At 47.3% G+C, this 22,564-nt stretch overlaps 1 protein-coding gene across 5 annotated transcripts in view; it reads right to left on the bottom strand.

The window, feature by feature from the left end:
- The window catches only part of METTL27 (methyltransferase like 27), an 86,188-nt gene that overhangs the window by 58,743 nt on the left and 4,881 nt on the right, over nt 1-22,564 (bottom strand). The window contains exon 2 of one of the 5 annotated variants that reach the window (XM_085649710.1): nt 12,371-12,493. The exons of 3 other annotated variants lie outside the window; for them this stretch is intronic. Coding sequence is in view for 1 of the 2 variants with exons in the window: in XM_085649708.1 (XP_085505834.1) it covers nt 12,371-12,378 (8 nt within the window). In the remaining variant the exon portion in view is untranslated. Of the gene's footprint in view, nt 1-12,370; nt 12,494-22,564 lie in introns of those variants that run through there. One more of the 5 variants, XM_085649708.1, reaches the window with a different exon arrangement.

Genomic DNA, 22,564 nt, shown 5'->3' with positions numbered 1-22,564 from the left:
CATTCACCCCTAAGGCAGGCCTTATCAATCCTGATGGCAGGGTGCTTGGTTATATGAGAGAGGGTGCCCAGGCATGAGCTGAGCCCCTCTGCAGCCCTCAGAACCTATCCACCGAGGTTGTCAGTTGTGCAGCCTGACCATATACTATTAAGTGCATTATATCTAAAACTGTTAATGCTAACTTTGGACTGACTGCACAGAAACATGTCGTGTTTGGTGTCAAACACCTTGGGATCATACCCCCGCATCAATTCCTGATTCGAGAATATGATCCCACCCTTCTAGAGGGAGAGACATGACAGCACCGGTATACCCGGTACCAACTTAACAGAGCCCTGGCCTCCTGCTGCTGACCAAAACTCAGGCTGGGGAGGCCTGGACAATAGGTTTCCTGTCACAGGGAGGTGTAAACACCTCCCCGACAGGCTGATGTTTATTGGGGCTGGGTGGGAGCACTCTCAGAGTGCTTTGAAGCCCTGCACTGGAGCACATTTGGTGTCCCTGTGCATAGTCCAGCTCAAACCGGTTCAGGGGCTTCCAGTCCCTGCTCTGGCGCGAAACTGGACAAAGGAAATGGGTGTAGCCACCCCTCTTTCCAAACCCTCCCATAGGTGGGTCCCCAGAGTTAGTCCAACCCCTTCCTTAGGTATCAGTACGGAACCCCTGGCAACAGGACTTTAGATATCCCTGGACGAAACCCTGCAACTGAGGTTTTTTCCCCGAAACCGATAACTAACGTCATGGAAGTATCCAAAAAGTTGGAGGTTTTTAATATCACCTTAGAAACAGCCTTTGATGCTGTTATTCCAAAAACAAAAACAGGGCTCCCTTCAACGGCGGCCTTACACTCCTTGGTATTCGGTGGAACTAAAAATGGAAAAAGACAGTTGCAGGAGTTTGGAAAGAACGTGGCGCACTAGTAAGACTCATCAAAACAGACTTCTTTATAGACAGTCTCTGTCCAAATATCATCTGAACTTAAAAGTAGCCAGACGTCGGTTTATCATTAACCATATAGAAAATGCTAGCAACTCCCCGAAAACACGGTTTGGCATAATACGGGACTTTGTATCTCCTAAAGTCTGTAGACAGGCGCACATGGAATCCCAGGAGTTCTGTAACTCTCTGGCGACATACTTTAATGAGATGATATCAAAAATCTATGAGAACTTCCCTTCACCAGCCGCTCTTGACTTTGTATCTTCTACCAAATTTGAGGAGCAGGATAAGATAGCAGCCAGCTCCCTTAACAGTTTTGAACCAACCACAACGGAGGAGGTCACAAAAGGCCTTGCTGTGGCTAAATCTGGGTCACCATTAGATCTCTGTCAGCCAAAAACTATGGCGCTTCTAGCCACAAGCTGTGACTCGGTAATCCGAGATATATTTAATCATTCCATCCATACTGGCACTATTCCAGCCATCTAGAAGGAGGCATTTGTTCGCCCAATATTTAAAAAAAACACTGCTGATCCTTCAATTCTTGGTAATTACCGTCCTATTTCTTTGCTACCGCTGCTGGGTAAAATATTGGAAAGTATCAATCGACAACTACGTTTTTACCTGGAAGATAACCATATTTTGGATCCCTCGCAATCGGATTTTCGGCCAGGTTTCAGCACGGAGACTGCCATTTTGGCTGTAACCGACTCTCTCAGACAGACTATAGATGTGGGAGGCTCAGTAATTCTGATTCTCCTAGATCTCTCTGCAGCTTTTGATACCATCTCCCATTCTAAGCTGGCGGAGAGACTTCTTTCTTGTGGTATCAATGGGGCAGCTCTGAAATGGCTCAAACACTTCTTGTCCGAGAGAACCCAAACTGTCATGTTGGGAACCTATTCCTCAGCAAAAATGCAACTTGACAAGGGCGTTCCGCAGGGCTCTTGTCTAAGTCCAACTCTTTTCAATATATACATGGCTCCGCTGGCAAGGATTGTCGAGCAGCTGGGTTTTGAGATCATCTCATATGCTGATGATATGTTTACCATCGGACCAAACCCAGAGCTCGACAAAATCAGTTTTGCCACTGGTTTGCTTGCCATTTCCAACTGGATGACAAGAAACTGTCTCCATTTGAATCCGGAAAGACAGAGGTTATGTTAATGGTCGGATGACTGGTGGCCTGTTCAGTTGGGCACTGCCCCCTCCCCCAAACAGTCAGTAATAAACTTAGGTATAAAACTGGACCGGGCTTTGACTATGAAGGATCATATCGCGGCTACTACGAGTTTGTGCTATTATGGTCTGAGGCTTCTTAGGAAAAAATTTCCTTACATGCCCACCTCTCACCGCAGAACTCTAGTCCAGGCAATGGTCATCAGTCTGGACTACAGTAATGCTTTGCTGGCAGAAGTGGGAGAGACCCTGTTGGCCAAACTCCAAGTAGTACAGAACACCGCAGCGAGAATGATTTTAAATCGTCCGGCAGGCTCCGCTTCGGCTCCTCTGTTAAGGGAATTACATTGGCTATCAGTAAAGAAGAGATCTTTTTTTAAGATCTGCTGTCTCACACATAATGCGTTGAATGAAAGAGGCCCCCTCTATTTGCGGAAAAAACGATTAAAATACTCCCCCTGTAGGAAACTCAGATCCAGTACTCTGGAACTCCTCCAGGTTCCTCGAATCTGCCTCATCCGCACTGGGGGTAGAGCCTTCTCATATCTTGCGCCAAGATATTGGAATGAGCTCCCCCCAGCCTTGCGCAAAATCCCAATGTTTAGCATTTTTAGGAAACAGCTGGAAGATTTTCTGTTTTAATGGAGATATCCATTTTTAATCCGGGCTTACTAACTCTCAGTTTTACTTTCCTAGTCAGTGCCGAGATGCCCCAGGGTGATTTGAGCACTCTACAAAACATATAACATCGTGTTAGACCTGGCATCATTGGCATGAGTCTCTCCTCCATTTTCTTTCCGTTTGCCTCCTCTGTTTACGATGTTTTTGCTGGAATATTGCTTTGGTCATTGTGCCACTGCTGATCAGTGCCACAGTGCAAGTGCTCCCTATGTTAAATTGTTACATTGATTGGTGTTACCATGATTGGCTTGGTTGACTTACTGTTCAGACCCTAGTCTAGTGCACTGCATGTGCCAAGGGCGTGTAAGTCAACTGCTGCTGGTGGGCTTGCAGCACTGGTTGTGCCACCCACAGAAGCAGCGTGTAAAATGTGTTTCAGGCCTGCCATCGCAGAGCCTGTGTGCAGTCCCTGACTGCCATGTCGACTTGGCAAGGAAAACCTACTTGCCAGTCTCAAAAACCTTCACTTTGCCACATCTCAGACACCTCTATGGTAGGCCCTAGAGCTGGGTGCATTGTGGGTAAAAGGTAGGTCATGCCCTGATGTGTGTGGCATGACCTAATAGTGAATTACAGCCATTTTCGTTTTTCACTATTGAAGGGCTACCTGCCTCCAATAGGCCAGACTGGGCAGACTGATTATTAACTCCATTATAATCTATCTGACTCAGGGAGCATGGTAGCAGGTCGAGTTTAGTATCCCTGAACTCAGAATTTAATAACACACCCTTTAGGATGGATGGTTTTTAAATTCTGTGTTTGAAAATAGCCCTTTTAGAAAGTGGCTATTTTCTTGTCCAACTATCCACCGGTCTCTGCTGGTTTGGAGTGTGTGTCAGAGGCTGGGTGGCTCCAGAGGTCTGAATGAGTCAGTGTGGGGCGAATGAGGCATCTACACTTAGAGTGGGGGAAGAGTAGTCCCTGATAGCTTGCCCTGCCTGACACAATACTGGCTCCGCCTCCTGCTGGGCGGCTGAGGACCCTGCCCTGCTCAGTGAATAGGCGAGGTGCCTCTGCCTGGCAACACCCACAACAAACCCAGGATGGGGGGGGGGGAATTTCCCTGCTTGGACAAAGGGAACAAAGCAGAAAAGGGGTATAAGAGAAGGACCCCTGAACCAAGAACTCAGATCACTTCTGACAAGGAAACCTCTACCAAGGACAAGAAGCCTGCTGATCTAAGGACTTGCCTCCCCCTTCTGCCAGTGTCCTGTTTGCTGGGGGGAACCTGAAGTTGCTTCTTTATTTTTGCCAAGGAACAAGGAGAGAGGAACTTGGTGTGTACTCTCAAAAGCTTGCTAGAAAATCTCCAAGGGCTGGAAGAGTGCCAGCCTCCTGTTGAAGTCACAGGGTCAAAGGACTTCACCCTCTACTGAATTGCTGGTTGCTGGAAAGTGTTATTTCCAGTGCACAGGGGAAATCTGCAGTCTCGACGTCGCCGACGCCGCCGAATCCAGCTCGACATCGTGAGTAACGGCTCCAGTGTTCCGAGCCTTCGACGCCGGCCGCCGGGCCCGATCGACGCCAGTAGCGACACCAGGAGTAGTGAGTATCGGCTCCAGCTCCAAGTGACCCCGGTATCGACGCCGCTGAGTAGTGAGTATCGGCTCCAGCTCTAAGCGACCCCGTCTCGACGCCGCTGCTGATCGCATCGACGCCCTTCTCGACGCCGTGAGCGCTGCTCCGGCCCGACACCTCTCGACGCCGCTGCAGATCGATCCGAATCCGAGGCACGGCCGACGCCGACCTCGACGCCGACATCTCAACGCCGTGGATCATCGTTTTCTTCATTTCCAAAGGTACTGTGTTTGGGGGTTCTGTTGCAACTCCAGGCTCGACGTAGCGCTCCTCGCGGTCGACGCCGAACCTTGGGAATATCGTAAACTCGACGTCGTGTGACTCCTGTGGGGGTCACATTGTTGCCAAGAACTGTGTTTTAAGAAGAATACGTACTTTTGTTGCTAAAGAACTATTTCCTAAGAAGAAACTTTACCTGAACTACTATTTTTCCTTCCAAAGAGTATTTATTAAGATTGTGGTATATTTTTGTCGTTATTTGGTCTTGTGCTAAGCCTTATATAAAAATACTATTTTTATAATAACTCCTGTGTTGTGTCCATTTGTAGTGTATTCACTTTATTACTGTATGTGGTCATAAATGCTTAACACACTGCCTCTGAGATAAGCCTGTCTGCTCTGCCAAGCTACCAAGGGGGTAGCAGGGGTTATCTGAGTGTGTAAACCCCTTGCCCTGACTAGAGTTGGTGGGTCCCTATTTGTCAGAAGTGTATACCTCTGCCAACTAGAGCCCGCCGGTTCTAACATTGGTGGTCAGCGGTGAGAATTGAACTTTGCATTTATGACTCATGTGCAGTGATTAGTGTACGCTACTTAGTGAAAGCAGACCATAACGCAGCCACAATCTGTTTTGGTAGGATATTCTATTTTTGTTCTCCGCTTTCCTGGAACTTATTTTTTAAACACTGCCAGTTTTGACCATGGAGGATGCCGGAGCTGCTATACCTGCTGAGATTGTTGTGGGGGAATTTGATAAGAAATTGATCAATAAGTACAGGAAGCAGGATCTAGAGCGATTTTGCAAGCAGTTTAAAGTTCCTACCACAGGTCTCAGATTGAGAGACGACTTCCTCAAAGCACTGAAGGCCTGGTTAGAGGCCAGAAATCCCTCTGATCCGGGGGTGGTACCGGAAGAGGAAGAGGAAGTGGAAGAGCCCATGAATGGGCACGTGGCATCTCCCGGCAGCAGTGTGTCCTCTAAGAGCCTTTCTCCTGAAGAGTTGGAAGACAGGGAGAAGGAGAGGGAATACAAGTTAGAGATGGCAAAACTTAAATTTGGAGGGCAGTTGGAATTAGAGAATGGAAGAAGCAAAAGGGAAGCTGAAATGGAGAGCAAAAGATTAGATTTAGAAAGAGAAAAATTAGCGTTTGAACGTGAGAAGATGTTGAGGGAGATGGAGCTTAAAACTAAGAGTTTAGAGTTGAATCCCTCTGGTGGCAGCACTCCATCTGTGCCTGCAGAAAGTAGGTTTTATTTTCCCAAAGATGTGATAAAAGATTACAGTAGAAATGAGGATATTGGTCAATGGTTTAAAGCATTCGAGTTAGCATTGTTGGCCCACCGGGTCCCTGAGAAAGATTGGGGAGCGGGGTTGTGGGGTCGCTTTGTCAATGAAGGGAGAGATACCTTGTTGGACATACCTGCTGAGGATAGGATGTCTTATACTCATATCAAAGATGCTTTAATGTTGAGGTATGGCTTAACTCCAGAAAAGTACCGACAAACCTTTAGAGAATGTAAGAAGTTGCCTGGTACTACGTGGGTTGAATATGTGTCCTTCTTTTGCAGAGCCATGGATGGTTGGGTAAAGGGTAGCAAGGTGGATAGTTATGATGCTCTTTATGATTTGTTTGCATGGGAGCACTTGTCTAATAACTGTTTTCCAGAGCTACGCCAGCACCTTATTGATAGCAAGATATCTAACCCTAGAAAACTTGCTGAGGAGGCGGACCGCTGGGTCAGTACCAGGGTCCACAAGGGTCCAGTGGGAGACTCAGCCAAGGGTGGGCAGGGTCCCCAGCAGAAGAGTGGGGGGGACAGGGGTAAACAGAGGGAGTTTCAGAAAGGGCCCCAAAGTAATCCCCAAGGGAACCAAGGGAAGGGTTCCCAGCCTCCCCCTGTAAAGAAGCCAGAGGCCCCGACAGGTAAACCTGTTCCCAGGGGCCCAATGACCTGCTACGTTTGTACGCAGGTGGGACACCGTTATTATGATCCCCAGTGTCCCATGAAGGATTCGAATGCACCGCCGCGTGCACCCCCCCGGCAGGTAGTGAATGTAGCCCTGGGAGGGAGTAAGACGGGTGCCCCCGGTGGGTGGGGTCCCGCAGAAATGTCCCTGGTCTCTTTAGGAGACGTGGAAATGGTCCCTCCAACCCCGCTGCCTAGTAACACTAAGAAATATAGGCAGTGGGTGACCATTAATGGCCATAGGGTGGAAGCTCTCAGAGACACCGGAGTGAGTGTGACAGCTGTCAAGTGTCACTTGGTGTCCAGAGAGCAGGTGGTCTCTCATGCATTCTACCCCGTTGTAGAGGCTGACAACTCAGAGTAAGTGTGAAGTAGCTCAAGTTCCTTTTGAGTGGGGGGGGGGGGGTCTCAGGTACTCTTCAGGTTGCTGTGAGGCCCGCCATGCCTGTTGATTGTCTCCTGGGCAATGATTTGGAGGACTCCCCTTGGGCTAAGGTGAAGCGAAAAGCGCATCTGGAAATGTTGGGTCTGCCGGAGTGGGTGTGTGCGACCACCCGGTCCATGTCAGCTAGTAAGGGTGTTGATGGGGGCCCGGAGCCTGAAAGTATGGCCCAGGACCAAACCGTGAAGAGAAGAGGCAGGGGGCGCGGGAAACCGTCCCCCATCGTTCCCACGGTCCAGGAGGGAGCAGACCCTGAGGGGGATGCCCTGGAACCTACAGGGGAACAAGTGGCTGAACTGGGAGACTTGCCCGAGCTGACCCCATTGGCAGCAGGATGGTGGTCCCTCCAGGGAGGAATTTTGTGCTGAACAGAAAGTGTGCCCTTCTCTTGTGGGTATGAGGCAGCAGGCCTCAGCCCAAACGACAGGTGATCAGTCAGGATCACATTGGATTTACTGGGAGAACGACCTCCTGTATAGCGAGCCCAAGGCTGCTGAACCTGGGTCAGCCCGTGTGCTGGTGGTACCCCAGCGCTTCAGAGCCTTCCTACTGGGGTTGGCTCATGACGTTCCGTTAGCTGGACATCTGGGGCAGGACAAGACCTATGACAGGCTTGTCACCCATTTTTATTGGCCCCAGATGAGAAAGGATTCAGACATCCATTGTAGGACCTGCCAAACTTGCCAGGCAAGTGGGAAAAGTGGGCGGAAGCAGAAGGCTCCCCTCCAACCTTTTCCCGTAGTCAGTACCCCCTTTGAGCGAGTGGGGATTGACATTGTGGGGCCACTGGACCCCAAGACAGCCATGGGCAACAGGTTTATCCTGGTCTTTGTGGACCATGTCACCCGGTACCCGAAAGCCATCCCTCTCCGCACAGTGACGTCCCCCGTGGTGGGACGGGCACTGATGAGTGTTTTCTCCCGCATGGGGTTCCCCAGAGAGGTGGTGTCAGACCGGGGCACCAACTTCATTTCTAATTATATGAAGTCTCTGTGGAAGGAGTGTGGGGTAACCTACAAGTTTACCACTCCTTACCACCCTCAAGGTAATAGGCTGGTTGAGAGATTCAACCGGACCCTAAAAGGCATGATTATGGGTCTTAAAGAACCAATGAGGCGTAAATGGGACGTCCTCTTACCATGCCTGCTGTTTGCTTACCGTGAGGTGCCACAAAAGTCTCTTGGGTTCAGTCCCTTTGAGCTTTGTATGGACACCCGGTAAGAGGACCTTTGAGTCTGGTCAAAGAAGGCTGGGAGCAATCTCCCAGGAAACCTCCCCAGGATGTATACAGTTACATGCTGGCCTTTAGGAACCAGACTCGGCGCTTCAGAGATCTTGCTCAGGCAAATCTGGAGGCCAGCCAGGAAGAAATGAAGCGGTGGTACGACCAGAATGCCACTTGAGCTTCAACCTGGTCAGAAAGTTTGGGTCATGGCCCCTGTAGAACCTTGTGCGCTCAAGGACAGGTGGACTGGACCATTTGAGGTTGTGGAGAAAAAGAGCGATGTCACCTACTTGGTGGACTTGAAGTCTCCCAGGAACCCCTTGCGGGTCCTGCATGTCAACCGGTTAAAGCCCCACTTAGAAAGGTCCGAAGTGGGCATGCTCCTAGCCACAGATGCTGGAATGGAGGAGGAGAGTGAGCCTCTTCCTGACCTCCTGTGTGCAAAAGAGCAAGATGGGTCAGTGGATGGTGTTGTCCTCTCTGACACACTGACCCTTGAGTAGCAGCAAGATTGTCGCCATCTGCTGGGACAATTCCCTGATCTGTTCTCCTTAATCCCTGGTGTCACTCAGTGGTGTGTCCACGATGTGGACACCGGGGACAGCACTCCTGTGAGGCACAAGGCCTACAGGGTGACTGACAAGGTCAGAGCATACATCAAGGAGGAGGTCTCCAAGATGTTTGCCTTAGGGGTGGTTGAGTCCTCTAGAAGTCCTTGGGCCAGCCCAGTGGTCTTGGTCCCAAAGGCTGCAGCGCCTGGTGCTTCACCAGAACTTCGGTTCTGTGTGGATTACCGAGGACTCCATTCGGTCACCAAGACTGACGCGCACCCCATCCCCAGAGCTGATGAGCTCATAGATCGGTTAGGGGCTGCCCGGTACCTTAGTACGTTTGATCTAACGTCTGGGTACTGGCAGATCGCCTTGACCGATGGGGCAAAAAAGAGGTCTGCATTCTCCACACCAGATGGGCACTACCAGTTTCGGGTTGTGCCCTTTGGGATGAAGAATGCCCCTGCCACATTACAGAGGTTGGTCAACCAGGTATTGTCTGGACTGGAGGATTTCAGCGCCGCCTACCTGGACGACATAGCAGTGTTCAGCGCCAGCTGGGAGGAACACTTGCGCCACCTCCAGGAAGTGTTGTTGGCCCTGCGCAGAGCAGGCCTCACAATCAAGGCCAGTAAGTGCCATATTGGGCAGGGTTCGGTGGTGTACTTGGGGCACCAAGTAGGGAGCGGCAAGGTGGCCCCCCTGCAACCCAAGATAGATATCATCCTGGCTTGGGAGCCGCCCAAAACCCAGACTCAGGTGAGAGCCTTCTTGGGTCTCACGGGTTACTACAGGAGGTTTGTCATGGGGTATGGCAACATTGTGCACCCCTTGACCTCGCTGACTTCCAGGAAGCAGCCGAGACTTGTGATCTGGACTGACGCCTGTCAGAAAGCCTTTGACACCCTGAAAACTGCAATGTGTACAGCACTGGTCCTCCAGGCACCCAACTTTTCAAAAGAGTTCATTGTCCAGACGCTTCAGAGCATGGTGTGGGGGCTGTTCTAGCACAGATGAATGAGGAGGGCCGAGACTTACCTGTAGCCTTCATCAGCCGGAGGTTACTTCCCAGGGAACAAAGGTGGAGTGCGATAGAGCGTGAGGCATTTGCTGTGGTCTGGGCGCTGAAGAAGCTAAGACCCTACCTGTTTGGGACTCACTTCCGGGTTCAGACAGACCACAGGCCTCTCAGATGGTTAATGCAGATGAGGGGTGAAAACCCAAAACTGTTGAAGTGGTCTATTTCCCTACAGGGGATGGACTTTACGGTGGAACACCGCCCTGGTACAGATCACGCCAATGCTGATGGTCTGTCCAGATTTTTCCGCCTTAGTGATGAGGACTCCCTGGGTGAAGGGTAGTTCTCCCCACATTTCAGCGGGAGGGGACACGTGTTAGACCTGGCATCATTGGCATGAGTCTCTCCTCCATTTTTTTTCCGTTTGCCTCCTCTGTTTACGATGTTTTGGCTGGAATATTGCTTTGGGCACTCTGCCACTGCTGATCAGTGCCACAGTGCAAGTGCTCCCTATGTTAAATTGTTACATTGATTGGTGTTACCATGATTGGCTTGGTTGACTTACTGTTCAGACCCTAGTCTAGTGCACTGCGTGTGCCAAGGGCGTGTAAGTCAACTGCTGCTGGTGGGCTTGCAGCACTGGTTGTGCCACCCACAGAAGCAGCGTGTAAAATGTGTCTCAGGCCTGCCATCGCAGAGCCTGTGTGCAGTCCCTGACTGCCATGTCGACTTGGCAAGGAAAACCTACTTGCCAGTCTCTTAAACCTTCACTTTGCCACATCTCAGACACCTCTATGGTAGGCCCTAGAGCTGGGTGCATTGTGGGTAAAAGGTAGGTCATGCCCCGATGTGTGTGGCATGACCTAATAGTGAATTACAGCCATTTTCGTTTTTCACTATTGAAGGGCTACCTGCCTCCAATAGGCCAGACTGGGCAGACTGATTATTAACTCCATTATAATCTATCTGACTCAGGGAGCATGGTAGCAGGTAGAGTTTAGTATCCCTGAACTCAGAATTTAATAACACACCCTTTAGGATGGATGGTTTTTAAATTCTGTGTTTGAAAATAGCCCTTTTAGAAAGTGGCTATTTTCTTGTCCAACTATCCACCGGTCTCTGCTGGTTTGGTGTGTGTGTCAGGGGCTGGGTGGCTCCAGAGGTCTGAATGAGTCAGTGTGGGGTGAATGAGGCATCTACACTTAGAGTGGGGGAAGAGTAGTCCCTGATAGCTTGCCCTGCCTGACACAATACTGGCTCCGCCTCCTGCTGGGCGGCTGAGGACCCTGCCCTGCTCAGTGAATTGGCGAGGTGCCTCTGCCTGGCAGCACCCACAACAAACCCAGGATGGGGGTAATTTCCCTGCTTGGACAAAGGGAACAAAGCAGAAAAGGGGTATAAGAGAAGGACCCCTGAACCAAGAACTCAGATCACTTCTGACAAGGAAACCTCTACCAAGGACAAGAAGCCTGCTGATCTAAGGACTTGCCCCCCCCTTCTGCCAGTGTGCTGTCTGCTGGGGGGAACCTGAAGCTGCTTCTTTATTTTTGCCAAGGAACAAGGAGAAAGGAACTTGGTGTGTACTCTCAAAAGCTTGCTAGAAAATCTCCAAGGGCTGGAAGAGTGCCAGCTTCCTGTTGAAGTCACAGGGTCAAAGGACTTCACCCTCTACTGAATTGCTGGTTGCTGGAAAGTGTTATTTCCAGTGCACAGGGGCAATCTGCAGTCTCGACGTCGCCGACGCCGCCGAATCCAGCTCGACATCGTGAGTAACGGCTCCAGTGTTCCGAGCCTTCGACGCCGGCCGCCGGGCCCGATCGACGCCAGTAGCGACGCCAGGAGTAGTGAGTATCGGCTCCAGCTCCAAGTGACCCCGTCTTGATGCCGGTATCGACGCCGCTGAGTAGTGAGTATCGGCTCCAGCTCTAAGCGACCCCGTCTCGACGCCGCTGCTGATCGCATCGACTCGACGCCCTTCTCGACGCTGTGAGCGCTGCTCCGGCCCGACACCTCTCGACGCCGCTGCAGATCGACCCGAATCCGAGGCACGACCAACGCCGACATCTCGACGTCGTGGATCATCGGTTTCTTCATTTCCAAAGGTACTGTGTTTGGGGGTTCTGTTGCGACTCCAGGCTCGACGTAGCGCTCCTCGCGGTCGACGCCGAACCTTGGGAATATCGTAAACTCGACGTCGTGTGACTCCTGTGGGGGTCACATTGTTGCCAAGAACTGTGTTTTAAGAAGAATACGTACTTTTGTTGCTAAAGAACTATTTCCTAAGAAGAAACTTTACCTGAACTACTATTTTTCCTTCCTTTTTTTTTTTAATTTTATTTATTATTTTATTTCAACAATCAGTCATACATTGAGCAGAGTAAAAAGAAAGAAAAAAAAGTTCAAGATAGTTTACACGCAAGAGAAGTTGACAACAATAATGCAGAAATAGAGAGAATACTTTAAATCCATTTAGTAATTGGGTCCCACATTTTTAAACCTTGCTTTTTTTTCCTTATCCCCTTAAGCCTATACATAGCCATTTCTATATGATAAATATGGAGTAACTTACATTGCCATTGATGAAAGGTTGGGGGTTCATTATCAATCCAGCGGGAGGTGATGCAGAACCGAAAAACAGACATACAAATGAACAGAAATGCTTCTTCAACCTGGGATCTTATCCCGGCCTGATCTGTTTGAATGCCAAAGATTACCAATTCAGGAGAAAGTTTCACAACAATGCCTAAAGTATTATTAATAAAAGATTCAATATCAGTAATAAAGCGAGAAAGTTTCTCACATCTAAAAAACATATGAATAGAGTCCGCATCCACCTCTACACAACGATTACATCTTGACTCTCCCCCAACCTTCCACTTAGCTATCTTAACAGGAGAGTAGTAAAGGTCAAAAATAGACATATAGTGTTGACTTTGAAGAGATCCATTAAAAAGTACTTTCATAGATATTTCAATTGATCTTCCCATATCAATGTTTAATAAATCTAACTTCCTTTGCCATTTATTCTCAGCCGAGAATAGATCATCTTCACATAGATTGCTAATCATTTGATACACTGGGCCAATTTTCTTTGTTTTCCTGATAGTTTCCAATATCTTATTAGAGTTCATGCAAGAATGAGTGAGAAGGCCATTTGATTCTAGAAAGCTCCGAATTTGAAGATACTTAAAGAAATAATGTGGTAATAGGCCAAATTTAGTCTGGAGAACAGAAAATGAAGAGAATTGAGTATCTTGATATAAGTCACCAAGAGTCTGTATTCCTAAGAAAAACCATGCTCTAATAATTTGATCATGAAAAACAGAGGGTAAAGCAGGATTATTATGCAAAGGAGAATAATAACTAATTACACCCAAACCAAGAATTTTTTTCCTAAATTGTCGCCAGATTGCAGCACAGGCTAGGATAATCTTAAATTTAGTTTTTTTATAATAACTGGGTTCAATGATTTTAACTAAGCATTGAGGGGCTGCCTTGCCCAATAATAGTTCATAGACAGATGGATAGAGAGAATCTTCAGTGACAGTGTCCGAGAAAATAAGTATACCCATAGATCTTATAGAGATAAGCCAATAATACAGCCGGAAATTGGGGACTCCCCAGCCCCCTTTCAGCCTGGGTAAAAAGCACCACTTGAGCGCTCGACGAGAACGACGATACCCCCACAGAAATCTAGAAATCATTCTATCAATTTTTGTAAAATAAAATGCAGAGAACAAAAGAGGTATCGTTCGAAATAAATATAAAAACTTAGGAAAAATTAGCATTTTGATTATATTAGCTCGACCATAAAGAGAGAACTGTAGATTGTTTAATCTCTCTAGAGTTTTATTAGAAGAGTTCAGGACAGGCTCAATATTCAAGCGTACGATCTCGTCAACCCTGGAAGAGATCGTTATCCCCAAATATTGGGCCTGAGCATCACAAACCAATTCGTTAGGTCGACCAGCATCGGAATGGATTAACTGAGTTTTAGCCACATTCAATTTGTAGCCAGATAAAAGACCGAATTCTTCCGCAAGAGAAATAATTTTGGGTAATGCACGTCTAATGTCTGTGGTGGTGACAGCTACATCATCTGCATATGCAAAGATTTTAAATAAGTTGGTGTTAATTTGTACAGGTATGATGTCAGCAGCGGAAGATAAATTGCGGAGATATGGTTCTAGGTATAATGCGAACAGGAGGGGAGAACAGGGACAGCCTTGTCTAGTCCCCCTTGTTGTCGCAAAACCACTAGAAAGAGAGTTGGTGATTCTGATAACGGCTTTAGGGTTAGTCTATAAGGTTTTAATTGCATTAATAAATGCGATAGGAAAGCCCATCCAGAGCATGACAGACCATAAAAACTCCCAGGAGACCCTGTCGAATGCTTTTTCTGCGTCCAACAGGGCCACCGCAACTGGGGATTCAGAGATCTGAGCCCAGTCAAGTAATGCTATTATCTTTTTAACATGGTCTGTAGTATCTCTTTTCAATATAAAGCGGTGTTGTCTAATGGATACGAGAGTCGGCATCAATGGATTAAGTCTATTGGCGAGGATTTTAGAATAGATCTTACTGTCAGTGGAGATCAGGGAGATAGGTCGATATGAGCCAAGTTCTTCGCTATTTTTACCTTTCTTTTTAAAAATTACAATAATAGCATGAGACCATGACTCCGGTGGATTACCAGCGAAAGCAGAGCGAAAAGTCTTCATCAACTCAGGCTTTAAAATTCCTTTAAATTTTTGATAGAATTCTAGAGGGATAGAGTCCGGACCCATGGCTTTTCCGACCGCGAGACCAGTAATGGCCAGTTCGATCTCTTCCCAAGTGATTAAGGTACTAAGAGACTCCGAAGAATCTAATGACATTTCTGTGATTTTAATCTTGTCAAGAAAATGTTTAATATCAAGACCGGATACAGTGTCAGATTGATGATATAGCAATTGATAAAATTCATTGAATGCTGCTAGTATATCAGCTTTAGAGGTTTTAAACTCCCCATAGAGATCCTGGATTTTAAAGATCTCATTAGCCATAGCTCTTTGGCGTAATCTTTGTGCTAAAACTTTCCCAGTTTGTTCACTCAGTTCATAGCTTTCTGTCCGATATTGATTATAGAGTGAAGCAACCTGGTCGGCTATATGGGCATAAACAGAACTACGTTTAATCGAGAGATCTTGTTGAGATTCTTCTATGTCTTTATTCAGTTTAATACTCTCCGCAAGCCGTTTCTCTGCATTCAGAACCATATCACAGTCGCTTTTAAATTTACTCCGCTTGTCCTTTAATTGAAGATTGGCATATTTTAGTGTCTCTCTCCGTACAACTGATTTAAATGTATCCCAAACTACTGGGATTGAGGCCGAATCATTATTTATCTAAAAAAAAACTCCTGAATAACATTAGACATAAATTGAACATAATCTGGTTGTGAGAGTAAATTCCGTTGAAATGTCCAAGTTGATTTATGTGACTGTCCAACTGACGGCAAACTAAGCTTTAAGCAGAGAGGATTATGATCAGATAACAGTCTAGGCAGAACTTCCACCTCAGTTTTATCCAAAAAAAGCTGGGATAAAAAAAATAGTCGATACGAACAAACTTCTTATGCGGAGCAGAAAAAAAACTTGAAACCAGACTCGTCTGGGTGGATAATATGCCAAGCATCAGATAGGGCATTATCTAATACCAGAGACCTCAGCGCCCTAAAAGACCGTGGTTTCAGACCATTATATCTTGAATTTTGTCTAATATTAACATCGGCATAGGAGTGGATATTAAGATCCCCGCAAAAAATAATAGGGATATTGCTGAGAGCAAGCTCCTGATTTAGATAATTAAATAATTCAGAATCATCAAGATTAGGGCCATAAACTGAATAAAGTAAAAACCTACACTGACAAACAAGAAGTTCTGCCATAGCCCACCGGCCCCAGTTATCAGCAGCGATCTTAATAACTGTACCCAGATTCCGGTGCATAAGTATAGCTACGCCTCGTTTAATGCAAGTCTGCCTAGAGGCTATTAACAAGTCCAGTCCAAGAAACTTTAGCAAATCTTTTTTCTCCCAAGATAAATGTGTCTCCTGAAGACAGAGTATGTCGATCTGTGACAGATAAATCATTCTAGTCAGCATGGCTCTCTTTTTTGAATCATTGAGACCATTAACATTAAGAGTACATATTTTGATTATTTTATGCATTGAATAAAGAAGCAGAAAAAAGAATTATAAAAATTATGGTCTATCACACATAGCTTCCTATAAGATTGGAGACCACTAAAAATAGCAAAAAATTCCACTGCTTTACCAAATATTACATCAGTAGAAAACAAATCTGAACTACACTCCGTGACCAACAAATAACCAGTCGAGCAGTCTTGCTCAACTCTGACTGATGTTGAATTACACCCCCACCACCCCAGCAAACACTCCCCTGACACCATCCCCCCACCCCTACCCACCTTATGGGGCACAGGGACAGCCAGTCCCTGGGATCAGCGAGTACCATCCCGCCCCCCTCCCAGATAACCCGAAGAGAAAGAAAGAAACATTCAAAAATCAGCTTGATCCAGCCCGCAAACAATATCAATTTTAACAATTTGTCCAGAACTATAACATGTTAAACATGTTAGATGACAGAAAAAAATTTAAAAAAAAAAAAAAAAAAAAGGGACAGCGCTGTAAAGAAATTAACATTAGATTATAGAGAATCCAGATATTCTTTGGCCAAAATTTCAGAAGCAAAAAATCTTGTTTGGTTCTTAAAGATAACTTTGAGTTTGGCTGGATTTAGTAAATAAACAGTAGCGCCTTTTGTCTTGGAAGCCGGCAATTAATTGCCGTAGCTGCCACCACTTAGTGACAGTCGATTGGCAGAAATCCGGCCTGACAAAAAAACAACAGCCATTAGCAGAACGTTTTTTGTTAGGTCTGGCCAGATCCAAAATAGCTTCTCGGGCTAAAAAGTTATTAAATCTGACCAGAATGGCTCTCGGATACTCTCCATCTTTAGGCTTAGATTTACTTTGAAGTGGAGATCGATGGGCACGTTCAATAATTAGCGGCCAGTCCCAAGAAGTAAGTTCCGGAAATGCTGTAGAAAAAAGATCGCAAATAAATTTCCGGACATCTGTTCCCCCAAGATTCTCAGGGACGCCTAAGACACGCAGATTATTTCTCCGCGATTGGTTTTCCAACTCGGCAAGCCTAAAACTGACATCGTCCCGTTGTGCCTTAACAGAAGCAAGTTCCTTCTTTTGTGTGGCGACTTCATCTTCCAGGGTAGAAATCCGGGTTTCGGCCTCCGAAACTCTGGCAGTTATGTCAGTACAGAATTTTGTGAAACGGCGCAGAGCATTTTTAACTTTTTGACAAGTGCCTTGTGTGCGTGCAATCTCCATTTTGGTATCTGATCTATGTGCCAACATTGTTTGATATATCATGGCGAGAGTCACTACCGAAGATGGATCAGAGGTAGGTTCTTCACAAATAGCTTGCTCATTTAGGGAATCCGGCTGTACAGATAGAAAATCCTCAGCACCATTAGATCTGTTCCTAGATGCAGGTGTCCGCCTGACCCTGTGTTTCTTAACCGTTATGTTAGAGCCAGGAGAAGTCTCACTTGCCCCCGTCTCGTCACCCAGACTGCCGTCCTCCGGGTAATCAGCCCAATCCTTATCCAAACTTTCATCAGATATTAAATCAGACATAGAAAAAAATTTCTCAGTGGGCTCCAGAGCAGTATCTTGAAGAAAAGTTTCAGTAGAGACTGACACAAGCTGATCAGTAAGAATTACGGGACTAGTCGAAGGATATACGTTATCGCAAGATAGCTCCCCATCACCTGTTTCGGTTCCGCCAAGAGAGTTCGAGATATTTGAAATTGCAAGTCCCAGAATGCTGTGCGATAGTGTTCCAGATACAGTCAAAGGATCAGAGACTTGCATCACAACAGATTCAGAGTCAGGATTTCATGAGGTATCATTGACTACAGAATTTGCAACAGTATTACCGTCTGCTTTTGTATCTGCAGGTGCAAGGGAGACAGTTGATGCCATAATGGGCTGATTGATAGTATTTTTAACAGCGTGTTTCTCGAAAAGTGCAGGTACAGTTTGATTTGTGCCCCTACAGAGAGGCTCTCCCCGTTTTTTTTTGGTAGAGAAAACAGAGGTAGACTCACCAGCTTTGGCTGTCCCACGCATAAGATTAGCGACTTCAGGCTCCTCTGTGTCGTTGGTTGGAGCATGTTTGCTCTTGCCACTGCGAGTATTCGGGGGTTTCGCCTGCTGATTGATGTTTTTTGGTGGCATTATGTGAGAACGCAGGATAGAGCAGGGCACTGGATGTCTAACCCGCCAAAACCAGAGCGGGAGGCGCCGGGTGAAATAGCAGAGCCGGGGGAGCTGGAGAAAGGCAAGCCACATAGGACGCAGCCAATACAGAACACAGGCAGTCCTGAAACGATGAAACGATGAAATCGTAGCAACAAAGTATCAGACGCAATGAGACCAACTCGGCACTGAAGAGAACAGGGAAGCCGAGAAAAGCTGATAAGCCGTATGCAGATGGAAGCTTAAACCGGAACAGCCGATAGCGTTGAAAAGTCAGCGTGGATAAATCTGTGAATAGACTAGCGTTTTTCCTTTATTCCTTCCGGAGGCTCATGAATCTCCACCTTGAACCTTGCTGCAAGCCGATCAGTTGGTCCTCCTTTGGCGCCGTTTCTCTTCGGGTCAGGGAGTAAAATAGTGGGAGCGGGAGCGGAGACGACTCACACCGCTAGGTTGACGGCCGCCATCTTGCCCCCTAATGAGACTATTTTTTTTTTTTCCTTCCAAAAAGTATTTATTAAGATTGTGGTATATTTTTGTCGTTATTTGGTCTTGCGCTAAGCCTTATATAAAAATACTATTTTTATAATAACTCCTGTGTTGTGTCCATTTGTAGTGTATTCACTTTATTACTGTATGTGGTCATAAATGCTTAACACACTGCCTCTGAGATAAGCCTGTCTGCTCTGCCAAGCTACCAAGGGGGTAGCAGGGGTTATCTGAGTGTGTAAACCCCTTGCCCTGACTAGAGTTGGTGGGTCCCTATTTGTCAGAAGTGTATACCTCTGCCAACTAGAGACCGCCGGTTCTAACACATAACATAACTGAATCCTGGAACTTCGACGCTCTACTCAAGACTAGATGACTGAAGACATCTCCCTTGGGGTCAAGGAGTGACTCTCCTGCTTGGCAGGCACCAACGAAGCAATTACCAGTCTGCATCTCCGAAGCTCCCGCCAGATGCCGAAGACTTTGCAACACAGGAAGAGGATTTCCAGACTTCTGAGAGGCTGACCCGAGTCCCCAGCAAAGCTGAGACCCGCAGCCCTCGTGAGTAACGTGGAACCGGAACTCCTGGTCACCGTGCACATTTGCAAGTGCATTGACTTCGACATCTCTTGAAGTCGTGCTTGGGGTTACTTATAGCCCCCACCTCGAGCAGAGAATCCCCCGAAGATTGTCGGCCTAGTCACCCCAAGTGACCCGTGGACCGCCATTTTGTGATTCCTCTCGAGGTCCCTTCGCGATCCCTGGTCCGTCGACTGGTGGGTCCTTGTGAAGGTAACTTTGATTTTCCTTGGGCTTCCCCGGTTGCTCCAGACATGCCCTGACTCCCTACCAAGTGATGAGTCCCTCAGACCTCGCTGGTCTGCACCGAAGCATCTTTCTCCTTTCTGCGTGGGTTGCTGTTGCCAAGGCTTGTTGTGTCCAATCCGGGCACCGACGCTGCAGCACTTGACATCCTTTGTGGGACAGCTTGAATCCAGTTCCTGGTCATCCTCAACGCCTCCTGGTCCTCGTGGCTGAAGAGTCAAACTTCACCTGAAGTCACCCGATATCGGCGGGCATTCGTCTATCATGCCCCTGGTCACTGGCACGTGACCCCAACTCTGTCCCCTCTGTTTTCAGGTTCTTCTCGACTTCGATCCAGACTTGGATCTCTTCATACACTTCGCATCTTCCCGGCAGCAGCACTTATTTGCCAGCTCCCATTGAAAACAATGACGCGATGCGACACCATTTGACCGCTATACACCCGGCTTCCCTGGGTGAGGTAACACGAGTACTCCGGTGCTCCCGTGGGTGTTGACCCTAGAACTTCCTAAGTCCAAAAGGGTTTGGTCCTGACTCATTTCTAAGTGTCCCTAATCTTTAAAACTCTAACCGCGACTTTACCCATAGAAGCGAACGGGAGCTCGCGGCTGTCTTCTCACACTGCACATGGCCCCCGTGGGTCCCCTGTGTCAATACCATGGGTGGTTCCTTGGGGTCCCAGCGATTCTACAGGCTCTAGGCCTTGTGTCTAGTTAAATCGTGGTTCTTATACCACTATTTTAGTATATGGTTTGGTTTGCCCCTAGGGCCTGACATGTATTTGTGCTATTTTACTGTAATATTTGAAGTGTAACTTATGTGTTTGGACATCTAGCCTCATAAAGAGACTAGTAGGGTGTGTTTAGAAATACATACATATAATTTTACATATATACCTGGTGTGGTTCCCTTTCATTCGTAATTCCAGAGATTATAGACTGGTAAAACAAGCTGCTTTACAATCCTTCAAGACTTAGCCTGAAGGCTGCTCTCCATAGCTACCACTAGGATAGCTTTTAATACAGGGTGTATTTAACCTATCATCAATAAGGGGTTGTTTGGACTGGTGCAAGGTGCCCACTATAACTAGTGGACAGTATATACCAGGCCAACTTCTCACAGGAATCTCTTTAATGTAACAAAAATTGGGACAAACAATGAAGTGGGAACACAGTCTTGCGTCAAGCAAGAAATGGACAAACAGAAAGGCTCAGGCAAAGCTTAGTGAATGAAATAACTTCATCAATTCAACAAGCACAAATAAAGGGAGACACCATTACACATTTGAAATAAGTATGGTTGTGTTAGTGTGTTGAGGAGTCGACGACGTTTGGATCCCATACATAGAATTGCAGGATCATCATCCGGACATTAGTTTACATGCCTGTGTAATTGCCAACTGCAAGAAACAGGATTTTGAACGGGCTAAGTAGCTTGTTAACCGATAATAGGCAGGGATCCGCGAGGATTGGACAAGTGCAGTCACTCGAACCGGCGACTGATGGGCCAGGTGGGACAGAGGTAGTACATGCCTCACCGTATACTGGTCAGTGGCGGCGTGTTCAGAACGGGTGCTGGTGCAATAACAGATACTGGCATGCACTTCTACTATTATCTGCTACCTTAAGGAGAGATACCGGCACTTCTACTATGTGCCTTCTGTCTCGAGGACAGATACTGGTGTGTACTTCTACCATTAGCCTGCTGCCTCGAGGACATGTACTTCTACTATTACAACACAGGCATCCAAGGAGCCGCTTTCAAATGGATCGCCTCTTTCCTCACTGGAAGAACGCAAAAAGTCTGCCTTTCCCCCTTGACCTTCAAACCCAAGGAAATCATCTGTGGAGTACCACAAGAATCCTCACTCAGCACCACACTTTTCCACACTTATATGACATCTCTAGCCAGCATTGCCAAAATGTAAATGTAAATGTAGTTGAGCTTATATAGCGCACAGCTACCCGCTGTGGGTTTCCCGGCGCTTGCTTAGGGAACCCGTCCTGGTATTCCCCTGTGAGATAGCAGGGTATCCACAAGGTGAAAGTCAGGCATCCCGCCGCGAGGGGCCGTTGTGGAGATTAAGCAAGCTATTGCCCAGAGTCGCAGAGTGTGAACCCGTGAGTCGAGGAGGTACCGGGGCGAGAATTATCGAGTCCGTGGAATTTTTAGCCCAAGACCCGCCGATGCGGGGAATTGAACCCTGGTCCATGACCGATCTCAGCTTCCGGGTCTGCCGCCTCTAACCCCTGAGCCACACTCAACATCATTTCTTACGCCGACGACCCACAACTCATCCTCTCCCTGTTGGAATACACCACCAACACCACGACCAACTTCCACAACTGCATAAACAGATGTCGTCAACTTCCTGAAGCTCAACTCGGACAAGACAGAGTTACTGGTTTTTGGAAACAAGAGCTCCCCCTGGGATGCATCCTGGTGGCCCTCGGAACTCAGACCGACTTTTACCCCAACTGACCACACTAGGAACCTAGGCATCATTCTGAACAACAAGCTAACCATGATGACTCAGGTCAACTCAGTCTCCTCCTACTTCTTCGTCCTTCGCATGCTTCATGAGATATTCAAATGGCTACCCCACAGCTAAAAAAAAAAAAAAAAACACCATCACCCGGGCCCTCATCCCCAGGTGACCGAACTACGGCAACGCTCTCTACGCAGAGATCACAGCTCACCTTCTCTGATGACTACAGACCATGAAGAACCCCACTACTAGACTCGTCCTGGATCTCCCTTGACAAACCCACACCACCCCATACCTCAGGGAACTTCATAGGCTCCCTGTACAAAAAAGATGCCAGTTCAAGCTCCTGGCCCATACATACAAGGCCGTACGCAACTGCTGATCTGCCTACTTAAACCACCGCCTGAACTTCTATCAGCCCACCAGACACTTCTACTCAGCGTCCCTTCCTCCAACGCTCACCCCCACATCCTAAGTCCTAGATACGGAGGTTGCTCCTTCTCCTACCTAGCAGCAAAGACATGGAATAAGCTACCCTTTCATCCACGGACATCTATATCTCTTCCAGAGTTCTGTAAGTCCCTGAAGACCTGGCTGTTCAGCTATCAACTGGATCCT

This window comes from Triturus cristatus, chromosome 3_2 (assembly GCF_964204655.1).
Source record: "Triturus cristatus chromosome 3_2, aTriCri1.1, whole genome shotgun sequence".
NCBI classification, from domain to species: Eukaryota; Metazoa; Chordata; class Amphibia; order Caudata; family Salamandridae; genus Triturus; species Triturus cristatus.
Note: the sequence above shows the minus strand (reverse complement) of the source record. Positions and strands in the feature narration are given on the sequence as shown.